Here is a 19,610-nt window from a genome sequence, read left to right on the forward strand (position 1 = left end):
CTCAAAACCGCTAAACCGATTAGGGTCTCCTTAACAGTGAAGCTTATCATAGGTCCTTGAAGGTTTATATCTATTTTGGGGGAAGGTATCACCACCCTCCCCAAAAAATCATCCCTAGAAATATAATGACCTCCTAACTAAATTTTTCCTTTTTCTTTTGAAAACTAAAATTGAAAATAGAGAGGAGGGATCCACCACAACCAACCTTAAGTTCCCCTAATGGCCTCTAGGGGCGTAGCCGCTATTTACTAAGAAAAACTAATATAATATAGACATCGAACATAGCTTCATGTGTAGTATTTCAAATCCATTTCAACTTGAGCAGTATAATAATACCTCAAAAAAAAAGAAGTTCTTATAGAAAATGGAGCTGATATCAATGCAATTGAACATAGAAGGTATTTTTATTATTTGTATTTTATCATAAAATATCTTTCTCTGAAAATCAATACATATAAAAATTTTCTTAAGATACACAAGTAAAATCTTTTTTAAAATGTTTTTTTTTTAAACACTTATAGTCTCTTGTTTTTCATGCAAAGGACATAAGACTTGAAATTAATCATTCAACTGAGACACCTCGCGGTAAAAATCTGCACTACATACAATAAAACATTAGGGAAAAATCGGTCATATATATATGCAAATGTTCTCAAATAAATAATCTCCAAAGATACTTTTTTTATTTATAGGCAAAGAAAATAATTAAGGTGAATAATCAGTTAGTTGATTTTTACGGGCTTTACAAATTGCAATATTTCATTTATGCAATTCTAAGGTAGGGAGTTTAGAAAGCATTCCCTTGAAGACGACATTTAAGCAAATATTCCTTTTCTATGTAAGAAACAGTAGTTTCATTCTAATATCCTATTTATTAAAGTAACAGGATGTCTCTCTGTACATTATAAATAGCTGCACCGAGATCATATTAACACTTTTAGTTAAGTTTTAGATTGGAGGTTAACTCCTACGCAGAATATATTGGTCACGAAAACACCTCCCCCCCCCCCACCCCTCCTAATAAAAATAAAGTGGAGGGTGAGATAATTTCAAGGTGAAAGCAGCAAATATTTATTTCCCCTTTCTGACCACCGCCCCCTCCCCTCACATGAATTAAAGGTTTTTATTATCACAACACAATAAACCTTAGGAGGGGGGGGGGGGGGGGTGCGGTAATAACACCCTTTCTTTGGTGAATTCACCCCCCACTTGCCTTAGGCAAAGCCACTGGATGTATATATCAAATCTACATGAAGTTGTATGCGTCTAATAACATCTCGTATACTGCTCGACACATTACTCCTCAAATTTAACTTTTTAAGAATAGCTTATTTTGGCTAACCTAGCTTTCCCATCTAATTTCTTACAAAAAATGCTTTTTCTATTACTAAGTGACGTAAGAACAAACTCTAATTATAAAGCATCTGCGCCACTATAACAACAGTCCTATGAATTTAATTATTTTATTTTAGTTTTAAAAACGCGACCTCGTCACTTTAGAGGTTTGATAGTAAACATTTCTTCACATAATTGTCTTAATAAATGCAAATATTTGTTGTATTATAATTTTAAATTCAAATAGAATTTGAAAAATTTAAGATAATAAAAATTATCTCTTTAAATAATCCTTTTTTACTCTGAAATAATCTTTTTAATCAATCTTATTTTAATGATTTTACCAAAGAGCGTGTCTACAAACCTACAAAGGCCTGCCTTCTTCTTTTTTCACACTTCAAGGATGACACCCCCCTTTGGTAAATCATAACCATAACATAATTATAAAAATTCATAAATGAATTTACTAATAAATGCTGAATATTTTTTACAACACGGTTCCAATTCTAATTTGTTTTTAAATCGGTTTTGGTCCATGCTGAAAACACATTTATCGTATGGTATTATAGATAATTTCTGCTGTAAAGAGAAAAGTATTATAGCATTTTAGTCACTAATTTAGTCCCTTAGGGCCAACAAAAAAAAGAATTTTTTCGATCAATTTTCGGTCTATAATACCCTACGATAAACATGCATTATAATCATAAGTTACATTATACACATAAAAATATCTGGAAGTTATCAAAAGTTGAATCAGATAAGTTCATTGTGATCATACTTATAGCTTTAATTTCAGTTCGTCATTGTTTCACTTTTAATATAATGTTGTATTGAACAGAAAAAATATTTTGATTTTTAATTAAAACTTTACTTTTTTTGGAAAGAAGTAGGGTAGAGACGTTTTGTGTATTTTTTTAGTTCAAAAGTTGCTCCATTATTTTTTTTAATTCACTTTAAATTACAGCATGAATTTCATTTTTAAAAATAAAATGAAATCTCAATAAAATGTTTTATTTTTAAGAAGGGGTAATTTTATATTTATGTAAGCTTTTGAATTTTGTTTTATATATTTAAATATCAACTTTAATTTTAACATGATATGAAACGTTGAACAGTGTGTATAGTTTTTTTTATGTTAGGTATAATATCTTTATTTTGATTATTAATTTTATGTTAGAATATCTTTATTACCAAGAAAGAACTTTGTTTTTAGTTTTACTTTTCTGAATAGAAATGTTAGATTTTAGATTTAAAATTATACCTAACTCAAATTGATGAAATATTAGTAGGCCAAATCTTATAAAATTTATTAGGCTAACCTAGGAGTTAGGGTATCCTAAACCTTTTATAGTCTTTTGGAATTATATGTAAGACTTAGGAAAACCTATAACTTCTATGCTAGCTACAGAAGTTTCATAGGATTTGCCCTTATGTCTCACCTCACAGCCTTAAAAACTGTTTAAGCTGTGAGATAAAAATAATTACCAAATTGTTTTATGCTGATTTAGCTGCAAACTGAATTCTTAATGGGTCTGTCCGCAGCTAAATTACCAAAAACGTAACAAAATGTCTGCATTAAAATTAAATTTTAATTATTAGATTTCATAAGCTGCATGTAGCCGTTGACAAATTCTGTGATGGTGATGTCTCCATCTCCGTCCGTATCTAGTGACCCCAGAAGGTCTTGAGCCCTGAAAATTAATATTGCAATGTTAAATTTTTCATGCTGTTCTTATATTAACATAAAACTAATTTCATAGTATCAATTTAAAATAGTTTAGCATTGGTAATAGTACACTCAACTTTGAATTTTAGTTTTGAATTAAAAAAGTTTTTAAAAAATTAGCGGCATGGAACCTTTAATGTAAAGGAGGGAGAACTATATCGGTTCAGGGTTTAGCGAAATTCTTCGCATCAGACACACAAACAGACATCCTGTTACTTTGTTATAATGCGAGGACTTTTAGTATTGGTAATAATGTCGAGGTATAAATCAGTAAAACTATCACAGTCAGAAATAAATAAATTACTGATAAGAGACACATTACAAACTTTCCCGATTTTGTATTACTTTTGAGGAACATGATTCCAGTTACGTCATATTTTTCTTTCCCGAAAAAGGGAAGAGGGGAAGAAAATCTCTTCAAAAGAGATGGGGAAAACCCCCTTTTCTCCCATCTCTTTTTTCTTCCCCCCTTCCCTTTTTTTTCTTTCCCCCTTCCCTTTTTCGGGAAAGAAAAATATGACGTAACTGGAATCATGTTCCTCAAAAGTAATACAAAATCGGGAAAGTTTGTAATGTGTCCTGATAAGATTCATATTTAAAAATCCCAAATCGTATGTAAAAAGCATTGCTACAATTAAAATTCTAAGATGATGTAAAAAAATGCAAATTTCTTGCAAATAACAGTGTTTGCAATAATTTTATTATCCATCAAAATATCTTATTCTTTGCAGAAAACTTTCTTGATTTTCATCAGTTTTAAAAGTTGCTTATTATTGTTATTCTTAGATGTTTTATTAGCGAAACCTTTCTATAATTATGGCATGTTCATCTGTCCGTACGTCCGAAGCAATTAGCCCTTTTCGATAATTTAGAAATGTCACAATTGTCCTATCCATTTCAAACTTTGCATGAAGATTCCTATACCAGTTAGGTACAATTTAGAAAGCGTAGCAACTCTATAATCGTTAACAGTAAGTCTATGCGTCCATAAAACATGTATATTTTAACCTTTGTATTTTAACATCGAATCGAATGGACTATAAACGGATAGTAGCCAAATGCCGTTGCTTTTTTTGTCAGTTATTATTTGGAATTAATTAAAAGCATGTTCTTGACATATGTCAGCATGACTATAAAAAACCTTTTTATCGTTAAATCAAATTTAGAAATAATTAATATTTCTTGTTAAAATTAATGTGAAATTGCGCAAAATACATTAATTTTGCAGGATTACTTGTAACTTGTAATTGTATGCATTTATTCTAATTTTAGATTTTAATTGTTTTTTTTGGTACTTTGCATGTATTAAAAATACTCAAAATAATTATAATTTTTGTCAGAAATATCAATTAACTTTTTATGGTTTACAAAAAAACATAACTTTTTGTAAAAAAAAAAATTATGCTCTTTTTAGGTTAAGTTATTTATGGTAAGGAAACGTTTAATTTTGATAGAACTATTTCCAAATTGCATATGATTTTTATACAGATAAATATACATCCTACTAGTACTTTGACAGATATACATACAATTTTTTCACAGAATTATTTTTTGATAAACAGAAAAACATACTGTAACCGTGAAAACATTAGAAATTCTGTAAATCCTTTATTAAACAACAGAAACACTAATTATCAATTAGTGTTATATGGTAGTTATTGGTATCCAGTAGTAATATATTTTTACCTTGTTTCAGCAGATTCTGATCCTGTTTTGACATCTCCCTCCAGTTCATCCATAGTCATGATAATATTCTTCATTTCTTCTAAACTTATACTTCCACTCCCGTCCACATCATACATTCTAAATTATTCACAGTTAGACTTTGATCAGAGAGAGAGGGGACAATGGGTGGGCTGTTAATTACTATTGTCCCCAAAGTTATATAATAAGGGTTTTTTCATTCATCTACAATTTTGGGGACTATAGTGAATTTTAATTTGTTGTTTCATTGAGCTTAGTATTCAAACGTTTCAATCACTGATTTTAATCTACGTAAGGAGTAATTTTGTGTATCATCATTAGGGATGTAAATCAATTATCGGCCATTGTCTTATACCTTTAGATCCCTGAACTTTGAACCTGTTTTTATATCAACACATAAAGGAAGATTTTATTTTAGACATTCATGTCGACTATATGTTAATCAAAAACTCAAATTTTATATATAAAAGCTAATTTTCATGATATTTTAACAAAAATTTTGTTTAGCTATCCCTTCAAAACTGTTGGAATTTTATCGATATGCAATTTCAAGTGTTTATATCGACTTAATGGCTTTGATAAACATGACCATGGCTGACATAATATTGACATACTATGATACTTCTGGTATATTAAATTTAATACATACATATGTTAACAGAATACCCACTTAATAATAGAACTATTTATGTATACCCAATAATAGAGTAAAACACTACAGGGGAAAGGGGTTAAATAACTATATCTCCTCATCGCAACGTCCTTGTGCCGACTCTCAATTAGGTCATTGAAAATCAACCAATGGCGTGGAGAATATTAACACAGTCAAGTAGCAGAAAACAATTTGCTAGCAAACGAAAAAGGTCATTGAAAAAGGAAGGAAGGGAGGGAGTATGAACATCTATACTATAGATCTGTTTACCCAATGATAATCTTACTCCTAAATTCTTATTTTGATAATAACTTATCAAAGAACTTCATACAAGCTTTTGATAGTATGTCAACTTTTGCCACTTGATTGCCATCATCGAAGATATGATCTGCCTTGAATGAAGAAATATGAAGTCATTTAAATAAAAATTCGACGTATTTGTTTGCAATAAAAACCTAAAACGAACAAAAAATGATGCAATGTTGGTATCGGAAATTAAAATCCTATTGACAAATTGCAGTCAATCGATTTAAAATACAAATTTTTTAGTTTTGTTCTACGTCAGATTCAATTTTTTTTGCATATTGTAGACTTATTGCATATAAAGTATAAAATATTAGATCATTCTTCTAAAACATATTAAATTTTATTTTGACTTTATTTCCAAAACTTTAATATTATAAATATATCTAGCATTTAACTAAGATATTAATAAAAAAAGATAGGTATGAACTAATCTTTTTTGAAGCTAAGGCATTGTACCATCCAGCTCATGATATCAAAATTTACCTAAATGCCCATTCTAATTTTTCTCGTTGATCTGTGCATTGTGAGATATCAATAGCCATTAAAAACTCCTAAAATAGAAACTAGTTTTATAATCAAAAACATTTAAAAGCGTCTTTATAAATGTCAAAATAACCAAATATTGAAAATGGATCTTGCTTTAGATTAGAAAGTATTAGAATAAACCTTTAACAAAATTTTCTGCCAGTCGAAAAGTTCATAAGAATGTATTTAACTAAAGAAAATATTACACTAATATGAAGGAACTGTTAGTTTGAGTGGCGGAAAAGTTGTAGGCAAAATTATTTTATTCTGATATGTTGGCAAGGCATTAAAATTCTATTTTTTATAGGCTGCAATTGTATATAATTGTCTGTATGCTGCCAGTTTACTATGAAACGAGAAAATGACAATTTTTTTTTTTTTATAAAATCCTACCTTAAAATCCAGATAACTGTTGCCATCTGCATCGAAAATTCTAAAGATATGTGTACAGAAAGTTCCGGCGTTGCCTCCAGGAAATTTTTTCCTGAACAGCTGGAACAGGTGCGCCTTAGACAGCTTACCGTTCGGACATTCCTGGTACGACAATCATAAACTCAACTTTCGATTTAAAATGAACATGCATAAAATTTATATATTATCCTAGATAGGTTGTCTTTCACAATAATCAATCCATCTTAAAAAGGAATTTCGGGTACAGTCAACGTTTCATCGTATTTTTACGGTAGCTTTTGATATATTATTTTAGGTTAGGTTAGGTGATTGATCTAGCAGAGTTAGGGCCTCCCGCATGGGCTAGAAATAAGAGAAAAGCTACTATGAAAATATGACGAAACGCCCCTTAAGAGGCGATGTCACGGAAGGGGCTATACTCTGAATTTCTAGCAGACCAACAAATTCTTTTATGCTTAGTCACAAATGATACATTGCTATGATACGAAAGACAAAATTCCTGGAAGATAAAATTTCTCAAAAGCTAGGTTTATCCTTAGAATCTCCTGTAATAGAGGTTTTTTATTAGGTATAGAAATGACCTAATACAAAGGATAATAATGCAACCAGAACTATGTAAAAACCAATATTTACAAAATGCACAATAATAACTGCCACCCGTTTTTTGTTTATTTTGATGATCAAATATCTGATTTTCTAGGTCATATGTTTAGGCTTTTTTTCAATTTCCTGATACATATTTATTGGTGTTGCATTTCTACTAAACAGTTATATTTTTTCCTTGTTCACTTGCATTTTAGGTCCATAAGTAGCTCGGTTATTCAATACAATACATTTCCAATGATGGTACACAAAATAATCCCAATCAAAAGCTTAACATATTTGTTGAAATGGTGTTTTATCCTACCAATGAAAATTAAATTACCCAAAGTTTTTAAGCGAATGTTTTTTTTTAAACCAAGCTTTTGACGTTTTAGACAAAAAGAACAGTAAAGTTTAATATCATAAAATATTATTTTTATATGTTTTTATCATTAAATTTTAATTCTTTTTTCATTTTAAACGTTTTTAAATTTTTTTAAAATCACCAATAATAACTTTTTATGTTATTTGCTAAATATGATACACGGATGGCCTTACATCACTTACTTATAGAGTAGCTTTGTTACTTTAAACCAATACAGGAAGTATAAGTGAAGCCAATATTTTAAAACTAATTATAATTGGAACTTGTTAATGATGACAATGATAAATAAAAGTTGAGTTTTTATAATTTCCTTTCTAAACGCTTTGAACCACCATTCTATAGTCTAAACAACAAAATTATACATGAAAATTATCCTGCAATCATTTTAAATTTAAAAGAAAATGCGAAATGTTATTCAAAATTATGACCTAATATTTGTGAACAAATTGTTTCAAAAATAAAATCCTGTTAAAACTAGAATTTACAATTGTATTTTTTTTCTCACTTCTAAAAATAAAATTAATCAAATTTTGATTTTTATACGTTTTATTATAATTGTATGTATAATTTCCTGGTCGTCAAATCTTGTGTGTTTTCTACAAAATTCCATGTCAGCCTTCTTTAAAACTTTGCCTGTTGGGTCTGCGTTGGTTATTGCATCTGGAAGCTAAAAACGAAAAAAGGTGTGTAAAAAAATATCTTAGCTTTTGTAACCATTTGTTTAAAATCATTCTATTTTACTAAAGATCTCGAAAATTGCTCTTCCGAATGGAATCTATTTTTCAAGGAAAATAGATAAAGGTTTTGTGGTGGTTTTAGGCTATTATCTTGATCTCCCCAGCCCTCCCCTAGGTGCTAGGGACTAAGCAATTAGTATATTAAAAAATATAATATAGAATATGTTTCTTAGATTTTTGTACCCATATTCTTTTATGGTGTTAAACCCCCAATAGGCTGCTTAATATGATAACCAAAAAGCCTCAATTACAACAAAATAACAATAAAACTTTCAAAACTGAATATTAAATTTAAAAATCTTAATTGGATTACCTTATGCTTTTTTGGAACAGGTTTAGGCGTTCTCATCTTACCACCCTGAAGTTTCACTGAAATATTCGAATTTTCCGTCATCACTTTTAATAACAAAAATCCTCCAAAGTTTTTAAAAATAAAATTTGCCCTATTGTCAACATTACTTCACTGCTTGGTGACTTTTTTATACTGCAACGATTCAATTAAAATATGAGCTTAGCTTTTCTTCTTTCGTGATTGCCTTTTTTATTAGTATTGTCAGAATTGGGGATAGGAATGGATATTATGAAAAATTAATCTAACAAAAAAAACAGGTTTTTATATCCAGGCTGTAATGCTTAACCGAAATGGGAGATTCCGAAAGTGTCATGTGCGACGTCATAAAAATACGGCTAAAAAGGAAGGATGAGAGGAGAAGTGGGAAAGGAAAGCCCTAATAAAAAAGATGGATTTAGACGCATTTTTATTACGTCACACTTGACACTTTGTCCACCTAAATGTTTTCTACAAGATAAAAAATCAGTTTCTTTCAAATAAATTTCTGGGAGATTTTTAAAACAAATTCAGTATTTATAAGAAAATTTCTTCCATAAATAAACATGGTCATTTTTCTTTTAACTTTAATGCCATTCAAAAATTCATTATCGAGACAACCTAATCATTTTTTACTTATATTGTTGGCGTAAAATAATAGGCTATTTTTATTATCAACTTAAAATATTGCTGGCTTTACTTAAAATCAAATATTCCGTTCTACTTTGTGCCTCAGTCAATTTTTTCTTGAGAATAAATTTCCCTGACTGGTCAAAATTTGAAGTGAGGACAGAAGTAGTTTAAAATAGAAAGGGGAAATAAATATAGTTTGGTGCATGTTAGGAAATAAACTTAAAATCTAGGGATTCAGGGATAGAACAATAACACATGAATTAATCTTCTTCCCATTGATTGGATTTTACTTCTACTTCTCTGACATTAAATGAGGCATTGATGATTAATTTATCTGGTATTGTCCTATCCCGAATCTTCCAAAAGATCAAAACAAGATTGGTTCCAGCAAGAATTTTCAGTCTGAATTAACGATTTAATCGATTTTTTTAAGGGGTTTAGATGGTTTACCTCAAAGTGCCTCTTTGAGCACAAAATTCCACCTGATTTTGAAATAAAATTAAAGTAATGGAGGGGAGAGGGTAGTTTTTTCCGTGTGGCCGGTTGTATTTTACTTTTAGCTGGGTTAGCAGGTTTTATTGGGTACTTCGTAGCCATGCTGCATAGTTAAGATTAAGATTAAATTGATGCTGCGCAAAATGGTACAAAAAAATTGACGTCATATGATAAAATAACCAATGAGAGGCGAGTATATATTTTACCATTGGTCAATTACAATGTATACTGGCCTCTCATTGGACAACTTTATAGTATGACGTCATTTTTTGTACCATTTTGCGCAGCATCATTAAATCTTTCTTGCATCTACAAATTTCTTTCACTTTTAACTTAAAATGGTTAAAAACGATTAAATAATGAAAGATAAATAAATCTTTCTCCAAATGAACAATAATTGCCTTTACTCAAAAAAAAACGCCTTTCCCAGAAAGCTCCTATCTCAAAAACCTACGAAGTCGGCATTTTCTTTAGTTAGTTGTTATTTAGGATAAGCGCTTTTTGAGATGAACCAAATGATAATGATTACCTGGTGTGTTACTGCTTGAAATGGTGGTTTGACTTTCTGTTGAAAAATATCATAAATAGTTCATTCAAAAATTATAACTTTGTTATACTTCACATTTTTTCTTCAAATAAATATTAGTTTTTTTTTGCTGTGTTACTTATTAATATGATAAATAAACATAATGGACCGGTATTAAAATTAACGTTTTGTCAAATAAATAATAGAAAAGACAAAAGCTAAAAAACCTTCTGTTAAGAGAATTGAAATATTGAATGGCTTATTGGTCTTTCATGGAAATAATTGCACTTTTTATGAATACAAAACAAGACAGTCAGATCAATTTCAAGGAGTATTTACAAAAAGTTTAATCATCAAATGACTCTAGAATAATACTGCTGAGCTATAAGCAGGGTTCCTAATCGATAAGACAATGGACGAAAAATTGATATAATTCCCCATGATGATAAACGAAACCACTCTTACTGTACACTGAAATTATTGGTTAAAAAGTTTGAGCCAAATAACCAATCAGAATTCAATAAAAGTACCCAAAGTTTTGAGCCCTCGAATAAGATGACGTTTTTGATTTACAGTCAAGTATCCAATCCCTCCTTAACTACTTGTATATAAACATATAATCATTTGTTAAAAGGATATTGTTGTGCGAATTTTCGGCCGTTATGAAAGTTATCCTTGGCTAAAAGGTGATTTTCAACAAAATTTTGCGTTTTTCTTATTTTTGAGGAAAATTTGTTTGATTGCAATAAAAATTAGGATTTTATTTTTGGAACAAAAATCATTGAATATTATTTCTCGTATTCATTCGAATCCAGTGGATAGGAACCGGTTCTCATCCATACGAAAAAACTATGTCTAGCATCGTATTATATCCAGCTTTCTACGAATATAAAAATGTACAATCATAAGATTAAAACCAGTTTTTTTAGCCCGTGCCTATGGCACCCAGGGGCTAAAAAACTGGTTTTAATCTTATAATTGTACATTCTATATCCGCGGAAAGCTGTTTATAATACGATGCGAGAAATAACTATTACGTGTTTTTGTATTTTATCTTTTATATGATTAAAAACATTTTATTTTAAATGCGGCATATTTTTTATGATCTTAGGGAAATGATTTGATTTGGTTGAAATTGAACCATCAAAATAATCTATGTGATAAGGATAATAAAAACTTAAGAAACAAAGTTTTTTTTTGCTGAATTATGCAACGAAATGTTATCGTTGTAATAAGCCCTGATTCAGCTCACAGGTATTCTTGTTTAAGTTTTCCTAATAAATGGCAACCTTAAGGACTAAAGAGCAAGTATGATTACAGTTCCTTGATATGTAGAGTTCTAATTTTCTAAAAATCTCCCCCTGCCCTTAAAAGAGAAGGTTGCGTGATAGTATTTTGGCAAATTGCAAATTAGTTTTTTAAACAAGTTTAATGTTCAAGAGAGAATTTAAATGCAATATTCTCAAAATAGCTTATTTCATTAACAACTACGTCATGGAAACTGTCCTCTAAATATTTATTACTGTCTCTCAATTTTCTTCAGGTTAAAAATCATCGTAATTGAATATAAGTGTACAATATTACTTTGTAGATCAAACCAACAAAAAAATAATAATTATAATAATTTAATAACAAATACTGATCTAGGATTTTATTTCTGTAAAACATTATTTTAATGTAATTGTTTGAAAATTTTTCTTTGGGTTTCATTCCGATTCCAAATTATTGGTTGTATTCCATGACTCATTGTTACAATATTGACAAGTATCCTATATAAGAATTTTGGATTAAACATTTTTTTCTTTTTTCTTCAAGAAATGATCTAATTTTTGACACAGTATAATTTGCCCTGTCGAAAATGGAAGCATTATATTGACATACAAATATGATAGCTTTAGTATATTGAATAGGTCATTTAGTTTTATCATAACACTGCGTGATAAGTTGTGCAGCTTGATATTTGCATCAAACTTGAGATTTACACTATTTTTAAAGTAATATTGTTTAATGATAATATGATTTAAGTTTAAAAATGATTATCTTATTTGTAATATAATTTAAAATTTATCTTGTATATGAATGAAACCTCTAGTTTTATGAATAATTCGTCAGTTATTTTCACCAGACGTTATTTTGACTTTTGACAAGTTGAAATCCAACATCAACCATTCAGTGCAAAAACAAAGTAAAGAAAAAATGAATGGCAATATCCCATTCCCTTGTTTAACAACTGGACCCCTTGAGATAACATACACCTTAATCTAAATCTTTAAAAATTTAGTTAGGTAAGATTAAAATATCAAAGTTAAACTTTTAATTGTTTCTGTTGATGCTGCATTCTAATTTTAATGACTATATTCTTATGTTGATATGATAAATGCGCAAAACTTTAATAAGGCGGCTTAAAACAAAGGATTATTTTGGTTATTTGGCATTTGTGAAAAATAGGATTTTACCAAATGAATGGATGAATGAAATATTGTTTATTTTAAAATATAAATTAGAGTCTGATATCGAATTAAAAGTACAGCTTATAAAAACAACACCGGAAGAGATAAACTTGCAATTCTGTCATGCATTGATTATTTGTATGCCTAACAATAAGATAACTATATTTAAAACTGTTTGAAATATGCACTATTCATATATACTATTTTGTTAAAAAATTAGTGCAGTGTATGATGACAAAACTCACAATTTTGTGAGATCTAAGATTTAAAAAAATAATTGAAAACCGTGACTTGAAAGTAAGTCTGGGTTTTTCCAGTATGGCTTCAAAACAAATTAATATCCGCTGGATTAGAACCGGTTCTCGGCCATACTGTAAAGTTATGTATAGTATTATATTTCAGACAACTTTCCACGAATATTAAAACAAAAATCCTAAATTTAATACCAGTCTTGCTAGCCCAGGCCTTTAGCCCTTTGGAGCTAATAAAACTGGTTTTAATCTTATAATTTTTCCTTTTAATATCCGCGGAAAGCTGTCTATGTGCTAAATAACTCTTATGATATATTCCTTGTTCTGACTGAATTTTGTTGAAGTCTGGTTCATCCTCGTCGCTACCTGGCACTGGGATGCCTAAAATATTTATTTATCAACATAATTTTGGGAGGGTGGTAGTCTATTATATATAAATATATATCACCCGGAATAGGATTATATGTAAATTTTATTCCGTTCAAATTTATTAGGAAATTTTATCAAGTAAGTAATGATACAATTACATACTATTGTAAAATAATTACCTACACTACATATGTGAAATTTATGCAACATATCAAATGTGTTATACTAATACATAATATTATTTCTATCTACTTTATTCTATAATTAAGTTTTACAAAAAAGGATAGTTAAAAAAAGAAAATATCACAAAGTTGCTTAAACCAACAAATTCGATTCTTTTTTTTTTCTATGGAGCTACCCTTTTGAGTTGCTATTATTATATATATCTAAATATAAAAATAAAACTAATCTTAAACTTTTCTTTCATATACCTACTTCTTTTATTATTGGAGGTTAACTGACAAACAAAATATAACTTCAGATGTCAATGTAAAACTAAAGTTAAAATCAAAATTAAATTTTAAGGATTTTTTACAAATATTTTGGAAGATTTTTTTATATATCTCACCTATGCCGGGAGTAATTTTGAGTTTGGAAAACTTAAAGTGTCCCATTATGATTATCAGTTATAATTTCAGAAAGATCAAGAAAATTCCAGAACAATGAAGTGCAGAAGGAAAGCCTTTGGGTTATATTAATTATTCAATTTCACTTTTGTTTTGTTTTGTTGGTTGTCTGTTGTTTGTTATTGTTAGCTCATGTTTTGTTGAGAATGTGTGAGCAACTGTGAAATTTTCTGGGTATTCAAACCATTTTTATAATGCAGCCCCAAGCTGAATAGAAAAAAAAAACTGCAAAACTTGATGTCATTTTTTGTATAAGTAATTGCATTTCCTCACTTTAGTTCAGGGAAATAAAGGAAATGGCATCTGATGATAATTAAGTATTTTGCTGAACAAAAAAAAGGATTTTTATGAGCATGCAACATGTGTTATGTCGACATTTGTGACACCAACATGCTTATTTGTTAAATATTTACATCAATATTCTACCCAATACTAACTAAACGTATGTTTGTTATATGTAACAATATTCTAATAATGTCCAACATTGAACCATCAATAGCTAATCCGTTTTACCATATTGTACAATGAATCCCTTCAGATATCATTAATAGCAAAAATATTGCATAAAAATTTACATATGCAAATTTCAAACTTAAGTTAAATTTTTGAATGGCATATCCTTTATATTTGTGAAATAAAACCCTTTATAAACATGGAAAACATACCCTTTAATAATATAAAACTTACAAAAGGGGGAGGGGTTGAAAAAAAAGTAATAGGAGGGCAGAGGGTAAAGGTGCATAAACTAAATAAAAAAAATCTGCATTTACTTGTTTGTTGAAAAGCAAGAGATGGTGGCGGAACTTGAAGTGTACAAAAAGTAATTTGTTTATTATTAGGCCTCTTTTATATTATGTAATACTTGGAGTGTTATTCAGGGATCTTAAGGGATAAGACAATAATGATAAGAAACAAAATTATACCTTCTCTATATTTAAATTATTAGTTGAAATTTTTTGGCACCATAGTTTGTAACCAACAAATCATAAAAGTACCCAAAGTTTTAGAGTCAACCTAATAATATGGCTTGGGGAGGGGGACCAGTTTTATATACAGTCAAATCTTCGATCCCTCTAAAAGTGTTATTTCATACTGAACGGATTTGTCTATTACAAATGCGCCAGTCAAAAATAATCGTTGTTGGAATAATATGTTTTAATGTAGGTGTTTACTATTAAATTAAATATTGTGTCGTAGATGTGAACAAATAGAATAAGTTTGAAGAATTTTTTAACTTGTGTTAAACGTTGGGTTCAGCAGTCTGTATTAGTTTTTGAAATCTTAAGTTTTATTTAAAAAAGAATCGGGAATAGTCCCTACTAATCTATAATACAAAGTAGAACGAAGTCTGTCTGTTTGTTTGTCTGTCTGTCTGTTTGTTTGTAGCGAAGGATCTCGCTAACTGCTGAAATGGTCGGGTTCTCCTTTACAGGGTTAGCTTCTCATAGGTCCCGGGAAGGTTTATAACTATTTTCTAAAAAATGAAAAATACCCCCCCACAAAAAAAAAAAAATTCTTTTTAAAACTAAAATTAAAATAGTGGGTTTGACTACCCCCCCCCCCCCCACAAAAAAAAAAATTCCCCCCACCAAAGAAATTTTTTTTACATTCTTATTTTCAATCTAAAATACGAAAATTTGGTTTTATCAAACCTCTTGGGCCCAAGCCCCTAGAGGCTAGGGGCGAAGCTGCTAGTTTATAGAATAGGACTATTTCCTTTGTAGGGCGTAGAAAGAAAATAATTAATACATTACAATTATTCCCTAATATGATGTCTATATGGAGATATGCGATATATAAAAAATATTAAATATTTGATTTTAAAATGACTAAAAGATATGTTATAATCTGGATAGAAAATGGCAGCAAGGAAGTTTTGTTTTATATCTTGGCTGGGAATCACAACTTATGTATTAGTATTTGAAGAATCTACAAATGATGGCGGAAGTTTTTTTTTAGGTATCCTTTCGTAACATCGCACCTTATGGGGCGATTCTTCGTGTTTTTAACAATAGCTTTCCTCCTATTTCTAGCCCCTGCGGGGGGCTCTAACCCTGTGGGGAAATCACCTAACCCAATATAACCTAACCTAACCTATAAAAAGCCATTTTAAAAATACGACGAATCGCCACTTATGGGGCGATGTTACGAAAGGGACTATTCCCGAAGTTTTTTTTAAGGTATCCTTTCGCTGTTATTCGGAAATTGGGTAAATGCAGCCGTATTTTGACAATTTATAGTAACGTAGGTTAGGTTTGCCGATATTTTCTTTCAGTGATTGACAATATCGCAGATTGTCCCAAAAAATTATAGTTATTGCCGCAGTAACAAGACACAGCTGCGGCTGCTGACACTTAAATCCATTGTAAAAAAATAACCACTTACTAAGAAGACTATCATATCTTTGGAAGACTTAGTATTTGAAAAAGATTATGAAATTTAGCACCTTTAAAGCAACTAAGCTGTTACTATAACCGAGGGAGAGATTAGACATTGGGTTGTTTATTACACTAGTCCCCAAAGTTTGAAAATAACAACAGTATCTTATTCGTTGTCTTAACAGCTTTTGGAACTTTTATTAAATTTTGATTTGTTTGTTCATTAAGTTAAGTATCCAAACGTTTCAACCACTAATTTTAATATACAGAATGGGAAATTTTGTGAATTATCATTTGGAATGTACATCAATTTATTGGCTATTGTCTTATTCCTTTATATCCCTTACTAAAGACACCTTTTCCACCTTGTAAGAAGCAACACATTCTTTATATCGATGTTAGGCTGGAGCCGAAGTGGTCATCTTTTATTTGTAATAGCTGGAGCCGAAAGCGTAGCCGTTCTTGAAAAAACGGCGGCTCCACATCGCCATGAAAGTACATTATAATGTCTAACGTACAGCAGACTATGAATAGCATTTCAATTAATTAATTTACCACAGATTGTCTGTAAAATAAATTATATAGCTCTGCAATATAAAAATTTGTATTTGGCTATTTGTCTGTTCGTCTGAAGCATAAGGCCAAAAAAGTTATGATTTTAAAAGGTACTTTTTCTCGTGTGGTTTTAAGCTATTTTGAGAAAAGGTCCAACTCTTTAGTAAGATACCTTATCAAATAATGTAAATCATTAAATTGGATGAAAGTTATTTTTTATGAAGCAAAACTTTTTCATCATGCTTTTCATTTCCTTAAATTTAGTAAAGCAGAAACATGAAGTAAACAAACATTGCAAAAACGTTTTACCAGAAAATTCAATTATAGCAAAATCTTTAAATGCAAGGCAAGTTTAAAATTTCAATTTATTTTCTTTTTACCCGGAATCTAAATGACTCAACCCTGCAAGGACCATGTGACTTCCTTCTAACCCTCTTTAATCGACCTCAATCAAAAAATAAAACTTATCCCAGGTATTTTTTTCGAATAATTCTTAAAAGTTAAAAAAGTTAAAAATAGCATAAAACCAGACTTAGATATAAACTAATGAATAGCCTAAAACCATCCAGAGACCTATAAGAAGACTTCATAAAATGGAGAGCTCATTCGGTCATTCAGAACGATGTCTATCTGTCTGTCTGTCTGTCCGTCTGAAGATTAAGACTTGGTAACCAGTGAACCGATTGGGCTCTACTCTTCAGGGAATATACCTACTGGTCCTGTGATGGTTTAAAGCTATTTTCAAATTTTCCAAATGGAAAAAAATATTTCTAAGAGAATAATACCGGGCAAAGCCCCTAGAGGCTAGGGGCGAAACCGCTAGTTACTACTTTATATAGTAGGATATTATAAGGTTATTAGTTAGGCTAAAGTAAACTTTTTCTATGTATAATCTACTTTATAATCTAGTTTTTAGAGAGAAAGGTACACTTTTTAAAACTTTTTATACATAGTCTCCCTTTAAGACGTCATAATAGAAAAAAGTTTTAAAGGATAACTTGTTTATTGTTCAGTAATAATTCTTTTCTTCCTTTCTTAGCCTTCAAAATTGTGGTAGGCAAAGTAATTAAATACCGAGTGTACTAGTCAGGGAGGGAGGAGACAATGGCCTGTTTATTACACTTGTCCCCAAAGTTTTCTCATAATGGTTTTTTTGTTCGTTAAGTATTAACAACTCTAGGGCCTTTTATTGAATATTGATTGGTTTGTTTATTAAGTTTAGTGTCCAAACGTTTTAACCACTAATTTTAATTTACAGAAGTGGAAATTTTCTGAAGGATTTACATCAATTTATTGATCATTGTCTCATCTCTTTAGATCCATTGGTTGAAGTATCGTAGCTTCTGTACAACCTTTTAACTAGATTTTGATGACTCCATTGGCCACAAATATAAATAGATTCTTAACAATTATATTTCCATATAATTTGCATATTTATGCTATTTAAAATTAAGAACAATTTTAAATCAAAGATGCATTACAACTCAGAATCCTAGTCTTATACTACTACACAATATGGCAAAAATTATAATTACAAATTAGTTTTAGATATATTTTGTATTTTTTTTGGCCAAGAAGGCTCTTTTCAAAGAAGGTGTCTTAACTTTTATTTTTATAGCTAGTCGGTGTTTTTAGTAAGTAGTATATGTAAAATTTTCCATAGAATTTAGATATGCAATCGGTTTTTTTTGTAGACTTCTTATTTTCAAAGTAATTTAAGTTTTTTTTAATTAAGTCGGTTTTAAGGTACTAAAACGCAACAAAAAAAAAAGAAAAAAAATTGCTATTGTGAACAAAAATAGTAAGATCTTTAATTTGACACCTTACTTTTTAAATTCTGTTGAGTAATTATTGAAAAAATAAATTTTTTTGAACCCATGAGAATAAAAACTTTGAACTAAAATATATCATTACACAGGCATAAGAAATAGGTGTTTATATAGACTTTTAGAATGAGAAAAATATTACAAATCGATTCTAAGCAAAATTGAAATAAAAAGTTTACAAAATAGTAAATAAACTACAATAAAAGAAATTATATGAAAATATTATATTAAATTATACAGGCAACCATCTTAAATATCGTTTTGTGAGTAAAAATGGGAAGGGGGTAAAGAGGAGGTTAAATAAGTGTTGCTTGTACATTATAATAAGTTATGCCATTTTTATTTTTTTACTTTTTTCAATTTTGGTTACAATGGATTCGTAATATTTTTCTGATTCTAAAAGTATATATGAACCCATATTTTTTATGCCTGTGTTAGAATATATCTATGTTCTGATGTTTAAAAAATCGATTTTTTCAATAATTACCTGACAGAATTCAAAAAGTAAGGTGTCAAATTAAAGATCTTACTATTTTTGTTCATAATGGCAATTTTCTTCTTTTTTTTGTTGCGTTTTAGTACCTTAAAACCGACTTAATTTTTTAAAAAAACTTAACCCATTAGTGACGAACTGGCTTTTATCAACCGGTTACAAAAAATCCCCAAAAAAACTGGTTCCCAGTTTCTTAATTGCATCATTCTCAGTATGAATCCCCCCTCTACTACCCTGGTTTTCATTTCCCCCTGGAGCAGGCAGTTTTGCTTACTTCCGTTTGGCGGTATAGCTCAACAAAATTTGAAAACCAAGAA

At 29.6% G+C, this 19,610-nt stretch overlaps 1 protein-coding gene across 1 annotated transcript in view; it reads right to left on the reverse strand.

Moving 5' to 3' along the window:
* Window positions 1–2,003: 2,003 nt before the first annotated feature.
* The window catches only part of LOC145322706 (uncharacterized), a 50,387-nt gene continuing 32,780 nt past the window's right edge, over window positions 2,004–19,610 (reverse strand). Inside the window, exons 11-19 of the mRNA XM_080164927.1 lie at window positions 13,365–13,427; window positions 10,349–10,384; window positions 8,677–8,732; window positions 8,198–8,293; window positions 7,934–7,969; window positions 6,642–6,779; window positions 6,207–6,274; window positions 4,748–4,864; window positions 2,004–3,026 (exon numbers count right to left, since the gene is read on the reverse strand). Coding sequence (XP_080021053.1) covers window positions 2,924–3,026; window positions 4,748–4,864; window positions 6,207–6,274; window positions 6,642–6,779; window positions 7,934–7,969; window positions 8,198–8,293; window positions 8,677–8,732; window positions 10,349–10,384; window positions 13,365–13,427 — 713 coding nt within the window. The 3' untranslated portion in view covers window positions 2,004–2,923. The remainder of the gene's footprint in view (window positions 3,027–4,747; window positions 4,865–6,206; window positions 6,275–6,641; window positions 6,780–7,933; window positions 7,970–8,197; window positions 8,294–8,676; window positions 8,733–10,348; window positions 10,385–13,364; window positions 13,428–19,610) is intronic.

The sequence above is a fragment of the Acartia tonsa genome, chromosome 6 (genome assembly GCF_053477335.1).
Source record: "Acartia tonsa isolate MP-2025a chromosome 6, ASM5347733v1, whole genome shotgun sequence".
Lineage (NCBI taxonomy): Eukaryota > Metazoa > Arthropoda > Copepoda > Calanoida > Acartiidae > Acartia > Acartia tonsa.